Raw genomic sequence first — 14,372 nt, 5'->3', positions numbered from 1 at the left:
AGGCTCTGTATTGTCCATTTGGTATTTTGGATTAGTTTTCCCTCTTTCCATTTTAAACACTCGTGGCCTAAATGAAACGGATACGTTGGAGTTCATAAAAATTTAAAACTTCCGCTTTTATAAAAGATAAAACTATTAAAAGAAATGAACAGGCAACAGATTAGAAATAAATATTTGCAACAAATATATCTGAACAAGGACTTGTATCTAGAATATGTGATAGAAAGGCAGCCCAAATAAAAAAATGGGCAAAAAACTTGGACACTTTACAAAAGAAACTGTATGTATAGTAGACACATGAAAAATGCTTAACATCATTAGTTGTAGGGGACGTAATTTAAAACTACCGTGAAACAGTACTTCACATCCCCTAGGATGGCTAGAATTAAAAAGACTGATGGTACCTCACGTTGGCAAGTGCTAGTGAGAATAAAATGGTATAACCATTTGGGAAAGTTTGGCAGTTTCATCAGCAATTCAACTCCTAGTTACTTAAGAGAAATGAAAACATGTCCATACAAAGACTTGTACAAGAATATCTATAGCATTCTTATATAAAATAACCAAAAGCTGGAAATACCCTGAATGGCTGCCAGCAGGTGACTGGATAAACAGGTCGAGGTAATAGACTATTACTCAGCAGTGTGAAGGAATGAACTGCTAGCTTGCAGCAGCACAGATGAATCTCACAAACATTGTGATGAGTGAAAGAAACTGTGGGCATCGTGTGCTTCCATGCATGAGCGTCTAGAACACATAAAGTAAGCTGTGCTAGCAGAAATCATTAACAGTGGCTGCCTCCGAGGTGGTTGCTAGGGTGGGGTGGGGTTGACTAGGAAGGGCCATAGGGAACTTACAGGGATGACAGGAATATTCTATATTAATCTGAGTGGTGCTTCAAGGGTATATGCACTCATCAAAACAAATTGAACTGTACACTCAAGATGTGTGCATTTTGTTACATGTAAATTTTACCTCGATCTTAAAAATGTAAAAAAATGGCTTTTTTCTGATTATAAAGGTAATACACCTTTACTGCAGAGAATTGGTAAAATACAGAAAAGTATAAAAAACAAATTTCTCATAAACACTTATCCCAGAGATAATCAGGATTCATATTTTGGTATGCTTCCTTTCTGTATATTCTGGTGTCTGCACACACGTATTCAGAATTCAGTGTGCCCTTTGTTTTTCTCTTAATTCTCTGTCAGTTACCATAGAACAGCAAGGGAATGCAGACACCAGGAATGTGAGTGCATCCAAAGTACTCAGCCAGTGAATTTGGGAAGACTTGTAACTCATGACCTGCATCTGAAGTTGTGAGTCAGGAAGTAGTCTTTAGGTTATTATTATATATATTTTTTTGAGACAGAGTCTCGCTCTGTCGCCCAGGCTGGAGTGCAGTGGCGCAATCTCGGCTCACTGCAAGCTCCGCCTCCCGGGTTCACGCCATTCTCCTGCCTCAGCCTCCCGAGTAGCTGGGACTACAGGCGCCCGCCACCACGCCCGGCTAATTTTTTGTATTTTTAGTAGAGACGGAGTTTCACCGTGGTCTCGATCTCCTGACCTCGTGATCCGCCCGCCTCGGCCTCCCAAAGTGCTGGGATTACAAGCGTGAGCCACCACGCCCAGCCTAGGTTATTATTATTTTTTAATCTGGAACTTAAAATGGTTTTCCAGTATCGAAAGCGCCAAGAGGGAAGTGATTCTGCAGATCCCTGAGGATCCATCCATACGGGTACTCAGGCTCACCCTGCATTTGTTTCTCAAGCAGGCATTACATTTGCTCGGACTTTTCTTACAGGAGAGAATTCATGTTTCTCATTGACGACCTGATGCCAGCATTTTGTAGGAATGATCCTAAATACTATTTAATCAAGCAGAAATAATATACTCATGTAGTACAAGATATCAGTTTCTGAAATATATATGCATCAGTTAACTAAGGCGATCCAGTAGCAGTAACAGCTGTTTTGCTTTGGACACCTTACTGGGGTGTCAGACCTGTGTAGACTGGGGGAAGCCCCTCAGAGAAGTAGCTGCCTAAGGCCTAGAGCTATAGGGGCTCCAAGTGGGGCAGATGGAGAAGTGAGCTGGCTAGCTAATGAAATTAGGGAGCCATCTCTGGTGTGTCCCAGGCAGTCATGTGGCACAGATTGTGACTGGCAGAGATCCGGGAGTGTGCGTTCTGGTGGCTGCAGGAAAGCCTTTGGTGAGGGACTGGACTGAGGCCCAGGAAGTTGAGCATTCCCAGTAGTTTCACCCCATGCTTCTGTGGGCACCTCTGACGCTGCCTCACCACTTATACTGGAAACCATGAAACAGGCCTTTCCTTGTGGTATTTGTTTGGAAATCCTGATCAGAGTAATCTTCCTGGATTTAGAAAGAAATGATTAGACAGTCATTTTAGTTAAACAGGAATTTCTAGATACCTGGTCATAACCCTTCATTCTGGCTGAAATTAAATGGTGTTTCCCCTGTTACTTTGTTTCCTAAGGCAGCTGTTGACAGGGGATCCCAGATGATCTTACACCTGGAAGTTCTGATACTGCTCACAGTTTTCAGCTGTTCCTTTCAAAAGGTCAAAACAGCCTGGATGCGATGGCTCACGCCTATAATACCAGCATTTTGGGAGGCCAAGGTGGGAGGATTACTTGAGGCCAGGAGTTTAAGACCAGCCTGGGTTACATAGCAAGACCCTGTCTCTACAAAATGTTTAAAAAAGTAGCCAGTTGTGGTGGTATGTGCTTGTAGTCCTAGTTACTCAAGAGGCTGAGGCCGGAGGATCACTTGAGCTCAGGAGTTAAAGGTTGCAGTGAGCCATAGTCACACCACTGTACTCCAGCCTGGGTGACAGAGCAAGACCCTGCCTGTAACAAAAAGAAAAAAACAAAAAACACCAACCCTCAAAACACTTAGGAATATTTTCTTCCCTCCATGGATTTAGCTAGAGAATACATGTGTTCTTCAAGGCAATAACACTTTATGATTTTATTTTCAAGCAACTTTTTTGCTCTCGGAGATTATAAAATTACTATTAACATTGATGGCAGTGGTTCTTAAATTTGGGTGCATACCAGAATTACTGCAGGAGGTTTTAAAAATTCAAAATCCTAGGTTCTGCCCCTTGTACTTCTGAGTTACTCAGCCGGTCCAGGGCCTTGCTACACAGACTCCACACATGGGATCATGTTAAACATACAGAAGCACAGGCCCCTTCTCAGACAGAGAGTCAGAATCTGTTTTGAAGAGGCCCCAGGTGATGCGTATGTATAAACGAGCGGAGCATCTTCACGTCTGATGTGCTCCCAAGGCTGCTTGCTGGTTGGTGGACCAGACTTAGAGAAGCATGGTCTGTGAATCTGCATTTTTCATTCTGATACAGTCAAGAAAACGGCCTATTATTTAGCAACTTCTTAAACAGTTAAATATAGATGTACCATATGACCCAGCAGTGTCCACACCTGGGTATCTACCCAAGGAAAATGAAAACGTGTCCACACAAAGACATATACGCAAATGCTGATAGCAGCCTTCTGCATAGTCGTCCCAAACCGTAAACAGCCTAAGTGTCCATCATCTGGTGAATGGATAAGCGGATGTGGTTTATCCATACCATGGAAGATGACCCAGCAGCAAGAAGGCATGTAGTACTGGCCCACACTCCAGCACCATGACCTTGACAACATTATGCTAATGAAAGAAGCCAGATCTGAAAATCCACATCTTTTATGATTCTGTTTGTATGATGTGTCCAGAATAGGCAAATCTGTGGAGACAGACAATAGATTAATAGTTGCCTGGGGATGGAGGTAGAAGTAAGGATTAACTGTAAAAAGGTGTGAGGAATTCTGTAGGGGGGATGAAAATGTTCTAAAACTGGATTATGGTGATGTTGCACAACTTAGTAAGGATACTAAAAATTCAAATATGTGCCTACAGTAGGAATATTATAAGTAAATTATACCCTGATAAAGTTTTGTGGTTTTTTTTTTTTTTTTTTGAGATGGAGTTTCACTCTGTCACCTGGGCTGGAGTGCAGTGGTGGATCTCCACTCACTCCAACCTCCGACTCCCGAGTTCAAGTGATTCTCCTGCCTCAGCCTCCCGAGTAGCTGGGATTACATGCGCCCACCACCACACCTGGCTAATTTTTGCATTTTTAGTAGAGACAGGGTTTCACCATGTTGGCTGGGCTGGTCTTGAACTCCTGACCTTGTGATCCGCCCACCTCGGCCTCCCAAAGTGCTGGGATTACAGGCGTGAGCCACTGTGCCCGGCCTACCCTGATAAAGTTTTTTAAAAAATCATGTTAAAAAAGAAAACTGGCCGGGTACAGTGGCTCATGCCTGTAATCCCAGCACTTTGGGAGGCTGAGGCAGGCGGATCGTTTGAGACCAGCCTGGGCAACACAGTGAGCATGGTGGCATGCACCTGTGGTCCTAGCTACTTGGGAGGCTGAGGCGGGAGGATCACTTGAGCCCAGGAGGCAGAGGTTGCAATGAGCCGAGATAGCACCACTGCACTTCAGCCTTCAGACCGAGAGAGACCCTGTCTCAAAAAAAAAAAAGAAAGAAAACCTCTGATCCAGGGTAGAAGGAGCAAATGAGCTTGGAGCTTGGAGCTTGGAGCCAGGTTCAGGCTTCAGGTTTCAGTTGGCCTTTCATAGTTCTACCAGATTATGCCTGTTGCTTTCCTGGATATATCTTTCAAAAACTTGTGTAAATCAGTGGAAATGATATTAGTCTTTCAAGCCTTTCCAATGGCCTGAAGTACTAAAATGGCTGTGATGGTTGTTTTACAGGAAAAATATGCAGAGGAACAAACAGGTAGCCATGGGCAGGAAAAAATTTAATATGGACCCTAAAAAGGTAAGTGAGAAAGAAGCGGGAAGTGGTCCATATTAGATGGGTTTTTTTTATAGTGCTCAGATAGACCCTAAAAACGTTTTTTTCCAAGTGTTACAGTTCATGTTGCCGTTTTGTAGAGCAAATGTTATGCGCTAAGCCCTTGTTCCTAAACTGTGACTCCCCAGCTTTATAGGTCACTTAGCAAGTATTTATTAAATATTCCAGTGCACCCACACCCATTTCTTCCTGTGCCCTTTCCCCTTCTTTTCAACTGTTTCCCAGCAAAGCATCATTGGCGTCTTTGTTGTCTTTTTCTAGGGGATCCAGTTCTTAATAGAAAACGACCTGCTGAAGAACACTTGTGAAGACATCGCCCAGTTCTTATATAAAGGCGAAGGGCTCAACAAGACAGCCATTGGCGACTACCTAGGGGAGAGGTAAGGCCTTGGGGATATGTGCATGCTAGGGAAGGCTGCTCAGGAACGACACAAAGAAACAAACTCCCAAATACTCTGAAGTTCTTGGAGGGGTTTTTGTCTTAAAGCATCTGTAGCCCCACTGGTGTTGAGGGGAGGCTCTTCTGGGGAATAGTGATGGGTCTTTTCTGGGGGTCATGGGGACATCTTGCTTGTTCAGCCAGTCAGCAGAGCTAGCCAGTCTTCTTGCTGACAGTGTGCGCAAGTGACTGTCTGGGCAGCCACAGGACCACAGGATGCAGTGTAGGAGACATGGCCTGGCTGGAGATTCTCAGTGTTGGTGCCTGACTCCTGCTTTCTCTCCCATTTTTTGTCTTTTCTCGATAGAGATGAGTTTAATATCCAGGTTCTTCATGCATTTGTGGAGCTGCATGAGTTCACTGATCTTAATCTTGTCCAGGCACTGCGGTGAGTATTCTTGAGGTGAGCCCCTTTGGAAGGCGTCCCTTTGGAAGGCCAGCCTTTGATCATGAGTCTGTCCTGGGGGGCATTTTATTGAAATTATATCTTTGGGTATGATTTTGAATATTTTGAAGTACTTTGGAGGGAAGAAATCTATTGGTCTCTGACTGGAAATGACTAGATGGTCAAGGGGAATTCAATTCTGTTACATTCTGGAGGCAGATTCTGTAATACTTCCTTGAGTCTTACATTTGAGGTTTTAGAAATTGATGAATACTTAAATTTTGAAATTTTTCAGTTTAGAAAATCCTTTAATTTCCTTTCCTGGAATAAGTAGTCACACATTTCATTTTGGAAAGACAAAAGTAAACCTTAATTTTTTATTAAATCTGTTACCTCATACCTTTTAAGAAACTGTCATTCTGTATTTTCACTGCTGTAGGTGTAAATAATGACTTCATCTTTTGTGCTGTCATTTAGCTGGATGGAAATAATCCACAATTAAACCTGTCTGCTGTGGATCTTCCTTTGACTTAAAGGGATCAATTGTTAATGCTTTGACAAGACAATCTTCTCTTTTTCTGCCACCCATATTGTTTTCCGGAAATAGCGTTTGTTTAAAATGATCATTATGTATGTTTCAGTCTTGTATATTATTCTGAGGAGGGAAACCACTCCTCAGTAGGAATTGTTTCCCTCCTAATTTTTCACTTTTTCCTAAGAAAAATTTTACTTTTGATTAAGGTAACAGTGGTGTGGATGGCAACTTTGCATCTGTTCAGAGTTACAGTAACAGAAGGCTAAAGCCCAGCAGGGCTCCCTTTGCACTTTGATGTTAAAAAATCATTGGCAGTGGCCAGGCACCGTGGCTCACACCTGTACTTCCAGCACTTTGGGAGGCTGAGGCGGGTGGATCACTTGAGGCCAGGAGTTTGAGACCAGCCTGGCCAGCATAGTGAAACCCTGTCTCTACTAAAAATACAAAAAATTAGCCGGGCGTGGTGGCAGGCGCCTGTAGTCCCAGCCACTCGGGAGGCTGAGGCAGAAGATTGCCTGAAGCCGGCAGGCAGAGGTTGCAATGAGTCAAGATCACGCCACTGCACTCCAGCCTGGGTGACAGAGTGAGACTCCATCTCGGAAAAAAAAAGAAAAAATCATTGGCAGTTTAACAATTCATAGAGAAATAAATTGCCTCCCCAAGTTCTGGAACACTCTGTCTTTACCCACTCAGGCAGTTCCTGTGGAGCTTCCGGCTACCCGGAGAGGCCCAGAAGATCGACCGGATGATGGAGGCGTTTGCCCAGCGATATTGTCAGTGCAATAATGGCGTGTTCCAGTCCACGGGTAAATACGATCATTCATCCTAGTTTATGATGGGCATTTTACACTGGATTATTTTCTTGGCACCAGATAATTTCTAAAACAAAAGGGCTGAGATTCATGCCTAGGAACGTTTACTCAATGGTAGTTATAATAGTAAAATGTTGGAAATAACCCAAAAGTCTGACAGTAAGGCACTATGAATTTAAATTGTGGTACCTCTGAACTACGAAATACACAGCTATTAAAAACCATGTTTTAGCTGCATGCAGTGGCTCACACTTGTAATGTCAGCACCTTGGGTGGGAGGCCGAGGTGAGAGGATTGCTTGAGACTAGGAGTTTGAGACCAGCCTGGGCAACATTATGAGACCCTGTCTCCAAAAGAATTTTTAAAAATTAGCCAGGTGTGGTGGCTTGTGCCTGTAGTCCTGGCTATTTGTGAGGCTGAGGCAGGAGGATCTCTTGAGCCCAAGAGTTTAAGACTACATGCAGTGAGCTATGATTGCACCACAGCACTCCAGCCTGGGTGACAGAGTGAGACCCTGTCTCAAAAGAAAAAACAAAAACTAAAGAAACCCATATTGTTACAAAGAGTTTTTATTGACATAGGAGAATGATATTAAGATTAGCAAAAAAGCATATATATGTATTTGTTTGTTTCCAGTTTTGTTACAGTATATGTTTGTGAGATAAATATGTGATGAGTTATACATAGACATATTTACATAGAGGAAATAAAGCAAAATAAATTATTGCTAGATAGTGGGATTATGGGTCATTATAGGTCATTTTTTTTAAAAACACATTGTGTTTTTCAGAGTTTCTACAGTGTGTGTATTCTCCTTTCCAATCTGAAAAAATAAACAGCTTTAAGTCTTGAATACTTTATATACTTTTTCGTGCCTTTCTCCTTTCAGACAGCAGTGTGCCCTAGAGTGTACCCATACATGTGGATTCATCTCATTCTTTTGAGAACATGGGTTTTTTTTGTTGGTTTTTTTTTCTTTCTTTCTTTCTTTCTTTTTTTGAGATGGAGTCTCACTCTGTCGCCCAGGCTGGAGTGCAGTGGCGCTGTCTTGGCTCACTGGAAGCTCCACCTCCCAGGTTCAAGCAATTCTCCTGCCTCAGCCTCCCGAGTCGCTGGGATTACAGGCGCGTGCCGCCACGCCCGGCTAATTTTTGTATTTTAGTAGAGACAGGTTTTCACCATGTTGGTCAGGCTAGGCTTGAACTCCTGACCTCATGATCTGCCTGCCTTGGCCTCCCAAAGTGCAGGGATTACAGGCGTAAGCCACTGCGCCTGGCCAAGAACGTGGTTTTTTATTCCTGATTTCATCTGGCATCTCTTGCTCTTGCGGGTGGGATGTTTCTGATCATCTGAGCATGCAACAGCTCCCCTTTGCTTTTCTCTCATCTTTAGATACTTGTTACGTCCTCTCCTTTGCCATCATCATGTTGAACACCAGTCTGCACAACCCCAATGTCAAAGATAAGCCCACTGTGGAGAGGTTCATTGCCATGAACCGAGGCATCAATGATGGGGGAGACCTGCCGGAGGAGCTACTCCGGGTAAGCAAGGAAGAATGGTCTTCATTCAAGTCAAGAAAGAGTTCACTGGGAACAGGATCGTCTTTTGTAGGAGGGAAGAAAAAACATACAGTTTATCAAGGGTCTCCTCTTTTAATTTATTTAACCATGTGAATTTCATTAAGAAAGTGGTAGTGAGGCCCAGCTACGGAATCAGGGAGGGGACAGTGGTTTGTAAACATGAAACTAAAAGCTTGAATAGAAGTCAGTCTGCTTCTTTATTTTCCTAATTGGGAAGTCTTATTTATTTTGTCACTGTGAGCTGCCCGAAAGCAGAAATGGTCATAATCTTCTAGTCTCAGCACCTAGCAGGCTTGGCTTACTACAGGCACATAATGAATGCTTGTGGAATGAATGAAGAGAAAGGGGAGGAGGAAAAAATATTTCTAGAATCAGAGACATAAATTGTCATCTTTTATCCCAGAATCTCTATGAGAGCATAAAAAATGAACCCTTTAAAATCCCAGAAGATGACGGGAATGACCTCACTCACACTTTCTTCAACCCAGACCGAGAAGGCTGGCTATTGAAACTCGGTAAGTGCATCTCTGAGTTAGGGCTCCTAAAGCTGAGACTTAGGAAGAAAGGCTGTGTGTGTGTGTGTGTGTGTGTGTGTGTGTGTGTGTGCATGCGTGTGTGTGCGTGCGTGTGTGTGTGTGCACGCACATGCATGTTCACATTCATGGACACACACACACCATGTAGGAAAGGGGGTGGCTTATAGGGGACTCCAGAGAGACTTTGGTATGAGTTCTGTTCTAACAAAGGTCCGCTTCCATAAAGGAAGTGACTTCATAGTCATTGCCCCATGGGACACAGAGACTACTGGGGACAGACTTTACTCCACCATAAATATTGCCCACATGTGTTTGTGCTCCACATTTTTACTCTTGAATTGGTTGACCAGGTTTTGTTTCAAGGCAGTTCCCTGAGCACCTGGTCCGTTTGCCTTCCCTGTCCCCATAACCACTGGGAGGGTGGCCGACCTTGTCCATCTTTCTACTTCCATCACACAGATTTGTACCTGGCGCTCCTGCCCCCGCCCCAGTGCATCGTCACTTCCTTCTGCATCTGGCTCCCCCACAGGCAGTGTGCATGGCAAGCCTAGAGCCCTTGGCTGCAGCTCAATCCACAGCACTCTTACTCATTCTTGGGCAGCGGTTTTTTTTTTCTTTTTTTTTTTTTCCACTCCTTTTCAATCTGAATCAGCCACATTAATTATTTTGTTCATTTAGAAAAGCTGAAAATGCATTTCTCTTCCCTTTGCCAGAAGTGATGAGCTTGTATTGCTGAGATTTGTGGTCATGCCTTGCCGTGAAGGTGACAGGGTGATCAATAGGAAAGACATTAGTAGGGTTTTCATACCCATTCATGTCCACATGTGTTTACTTTATTAATAGTTTCCGAACATAGAGCTCTAGACTCTCCGGACATAATGATGTCTTTTTTTTTTTTTTTTGGACACTAACAGGGTACTTTGCTCTGTTGCCTTCTGCTTTAGCCTTTGATGAGTTGGGTTCTCACATTAGCACGGGCTGTTCCGTCCTATACCAGCCCAACTGTTCGCCCCAGTGATTAGAAGTCAGTACTCTCTTGGTCATTACCGACACATCTAGGAAGGCTAAAATGGAATCCTTTATTTCTGACTAGGTCAGATAGCAATAGACTTTATATTTCCTTTTAAAGGTATATCCCAAATCCTTGTGCTTATACATGCTGACTTAATTCATAAATTCCCCTTACAGCACCACTTCACCAATCAGTTTTAAATATCTCTTGAATTGGCCATCATTTTATATATCTTTAAGCCAGCAGAATCTTTGAAGTTAAGGCTCTAAAATTACTAACCCCCATAGGCAGCCTTCCCTTCCACATTCCTATTGCCAAGTGGATGGAGTTAAAAGGAAACCTACTGGAAATGTTTAAAGTGTGTCCAAGTTTGGATTTACTTCCCCCTCCAGCGAGATTTGTTTAAATGCTAATACTAAGTGTTAGCTTTGACAGCCGAGATACTAAAATTAGAACAGTACAAAGATTATCTTGGTTCTTAGACCAGGATGACATGCAAATTCATGAGGCATCTCATATTTTAAAAAAGAGAAAATTTAACCAAGTGTGGGACTCAGTTTTAGCTCATTGCATTACTTTTTCTAAACCTCGATCAAATCCTTCTAGACTCCGAATATTGTGTTTTCATTGTAGCACACTTAGTATCACTCTTTATGTTTATGTGCTGCAGAAGGCAGGGCTTCCAGCCGTCTGTAGCTGTGTGTATATGTCTGTATGCATATAGCCATAAGAATGTGTATTCTTGTGTATACACATAAGTACATGTGTATTCATGGGTATACGTGTGTGCATTCTTACGCACACTTTAAAAAGTGACAGCCATCTCAAGAAAGACATTTAATTTTCTCTGAAATAGCCTTAGCTTTCTTTGCTCTGATTCTGGATGTACTAATAAACATTGGCTTTGTAAGAGCCGATTTGTGGCATCTTTGGGGCTAGGTTTCCAGTAGTGCCTCAAATCTTGCCTTGGTGAGGTGGGACGTGGCATGTAAGAGCCCCTCGTTCACGTGCCAGACAGTAGTGGGATCATTTGCCCATTTAGTGTTTTTAGTTCAGCTGTCTCCCCAGGCAGGCATGAATGTGACTGATACATTGCACTTTAAGATTAAGGAATTGGGTTTAATTTCTTTGTTTTAATTTTCTTTTCTCCCTCATTTGTATGTTTCCATGATTTTGGCTCTCCTTTTCCTTGCCCCAAACTCCAGGAGGTATGTAACCCTCAGCCTGCTCGCTCGCTCTGCTAGGCCACTGTCATTGCTGCAGCATTTTCTGATTTTGTTATTTTTGGTTATTTTGTTTTTTAATTGCTGGTGGTAGTGTTAATGCTGCTTCTAACTTAACTGTACAGTCCCTAGGGAACTGGTCAGGATCAGGGGTTTGGAGCAATTTTCGTTTTTCTCTTTTGGAGGAGTGTATGTTATATTCATTACTGAATGCAGTAATGCAAGAAAACATACAAGAGTGGGTTTGTAAAAGAAGAGGAAGTTTCCACGACATTTTCACTTGGAATTATTGGCTAAGACATGCGCTATGTTTGATATTCAATTTGACGTCCATTAATCGGCCTGACTGAAAGTTAATCTCTGACGTGGGGAAGAGGAGAAAGAAGAGAAGGAAGTCTTTCTTTTTTCTTCTTTTTTCAAGCTGAGACTTAACTCCAGAGAGAACAAAGTCTTGACTTCCCAAAGCTATGGAAAGCTTCTGATTTACCATGATGGAAAAGCACACTAGGGAAAGAATTAAATTAGACGATACTTAAGACATTTGCCCGTGCACGAAAAGGGGAAATGGTGTTTCCTAAACTCAAAATGATACCGAGTGAAGGTGAAAAAAACAACTCCAAACCAAAAAACCCTCCCTGAAGTCCTCGTGTTTAATTTCCTGGGGATCAGAGAAGGGTATTACAGCCTCGGCTCTGTTGTCATGTTTTGTTTTGCTCCCTCGCTTTTTCAGTGAGTCCTTGTTAAAGCCCCGAATCGGTCTCCTAGTTATGTTTTTGGTGTCTCCTCTCCATTTGCTGGTTTGGGGAAACATGTTTTCCTAGCCCGAGACACTTCAGGTTTGTGCCTAAGCATTCCCTGAGCAGTAGCCACACTTAAAAAGAACAACCCCAAACATGCACACTTACTCAGATGCTTCAGGGACTTGTCAGGTTGTTCTCAGCTGTAGGGGAAGATGGCATCCGGCCTTGATATCTCGAGGAGGTCACAGGAGGCCTGAGGAGCCGTGCAGTGGGAGGTGGTCCTGTGAGTTCCACAGGGACTGTCCTAGGCGCGCATTGATCTGTCTGCTTGTTTCATGTCTGCTTTTCTTTCCACGTGGAAATGTTCCCCGTGGGCCCACAGTGATGCTTTATGGTAGAGGTCTCTGTAATGCAACAAATTGTCCAGGGATAATAACCAAGCTTTTGTAACCAGGCAAAGAATTTCTTCTGGCTTTGCTTTTTCTCCTTGATTTCCTTCCATCTTGTTTCTTTTAGCATCTGACTTGCTTTTTCCATGATCTCCTATGTCCCAAGGGTTCCCCGGGTAGTGTCCTGTGATGGACCGCATGGGAGGTCAGCATGGGTTGATGTTCCCTTTGTGCCGAGCCTCCGTGGGCAACCAATGGCCTGCCAGGCTCGAAGACCAAAGCTCTCAGACTCTGAATTGGCGGAGGGGGTTCCTTTTTAAGAACAAATTTGCTTCAATCCTGAATACAGTCCTTGTCTTCTTTATCCTCCTTATTTAATTCTGCCCAGGCTTTCCTGTTTTCCATATGCATGTCATAGTATCCATTTATGGCTTTCTCTTAATTCATGCCACCTAACCTTTAGGGACCAGTGGCAAGGGCGCACATGAAACTTACAAGTCACTGGAGGGAGAGAGTCTCAATTTGCTTGATACAGCACAGGATGGGCAGGTGGATGGCATGTGCTTGCTTACAGCAAATTCCCTCGCATAACCTAGATCTGTGTCATTTGGGATCTTGGCAATTAATGATCAGTCACGTGAGCCCGCCTAGAATTCAGCATCCAAGCAGGGTGCTAAAAACTGGCCTGAAAGTCCAATGGTCCTTTTACTTGTCTGCCAGGACCTACGCTGGGACATTTTCTTTTCATAACATTATTTGATTACTCCCCTTAGGTTTCTCTGGTGTGAGCATGCAGGCAGGTCCTGGCAGTTAGAAATAATCCCTGTAAAACCAGTCTCCTCTTTGCTCAGCTATTTGTGATGAGGGTAAGAGAGAAAGCATGATTGGGGGTATGAGATTTATGCCCCATGGTCCTTGCTATTTAGGAAGATTGGAGAAGCGGTATTGTCTGTAGGTTAAGTCTTAGCAGAAGAGCAGGGCACAAGAAGTGTTTCTAGAATGCCATGCATAGCTTCACAGGTAAAGGCCTTAGGGATAAGTTTTGAGTGGTTCATGTTCAGAAAATGTTCCCTTGATGGGAGGGAGGTGGAGGAAAAGAAAGCCTGTGGTCCCGATTTGACAGCAGGTGTAGCTTCATTCAGATAGGCTTGGGGAAATTTTTCCTTCCTTCATGTCTGTCTCAGCATAACTTCACGACCCCAACCCCAACTTTTTTTTTTTTGAGAGGGAGTCTCCCTCTGTCACCCAGGCTGGAGTGCAGTGGCGCGATCTTGGCTCACTGCAACCTCCACCTCCCAGTTCAAGCGATTCTCATGCTTCAGCCTCCTGAGTAGCTGGAACTATAGGCATGTGCCACCACTCCCAGCTAATTTTTATATTTTTAGTAGAGATGGGGATGCACCATGTTGGCCAGCGGGTCTTGAACTCCTGACCTCAAGCGACCCAGCCACCTTGACCTCCCAGAGTGCTGGGATTATAGACGTGAGCCCCTGTGCCCGGCCATGACCCCAATGTTTTGTGCTGAGAAATACTAAAAAGAAGCAAGGGAGGCCCTTGCCAGCCTCTGAGCCACTGCCGCCGGAGCTTGTTTTGCCATGGTTGTATTTGCCAGCTGTTTCTGTTACAAGCTCCAGGTGAGAAGCCCAGAACAGAAAAGGCTCCTGAGGCCACCTCTCAGTACGAGTTGATTCTTCCTTGATAGAGGAATTCTGCTTTGATTCTCACCCAGGACTTGGGAGATTTTGTTTTCAGAACACTAGCACATAAGGTTAAGAGCCAGTGTAGAAGCTCACTGTAATCATGAAGGTGAGGAA

General features: G+C 43.6%; 1 protein-coding gene across 3 annotated transcripts in view; it reads left to right on the top strand.

The window, feature by feature from the left end:
• Window positions 1-14,372, top strand: part of CYTH1 (cytohesin 1) — a 91,204-nt gene that overhangs the window by 57,628 nt on the left and 19,204 nt on the right. For 2 of the 3 annotated variants that reach the window (XM_032176469.2, XM_032176471.2), the window contains exons 4-9: window positions 4,805-4,871; window positions 5,169-5,287; window positions 5,654-5,734; window positions 6,960-7,072; window positions 8,471-8,619; window positions 9,062-9,173. In XM_032176469.2, coding sequence (XP_032032360.1) covers window positions 4,805-4,871; window positions 5,169-5,287; window positions 5,654-5,734; window positions 6,960-7,072; window positions 8,471-8,619; window positions 9,062-9,173 — 641 coding nt within the window. Of the gene's footprint in view, window positions 1-4,804; window positions 4,872-5,168; window positions 5,288-5,653; window positions 5,735-6,959; window positions 7,073-8,470; window positions 8,620-9,061; window positions 9,175-14,372 lie in introns of all 3 variants that reach the window. The other variant, XM_058428449.1, reaches the window with a different exon arrangement.

This window comes from Hylobates moloch, unplaced genomic scaffold, assembly GCF_009828535.3.
Source record: "Hylobates moloch isolate HMO894 unplaced genomic scaffold, HMol_V3 SCAFFOLD_15, whole genome shotgun sequence".
NCBI classification, from domain to species: Eukaryota; Metazoa; Chordata; class Mammalia; order Primates; family Hylobatidae; genus Hylobates; species Hylobates moloch.
The sequence above is the reverse complement of the archived record's forward strand: the minus strand, read 5'-3'. Positions and strand labels throughout refer to the sequence as shown.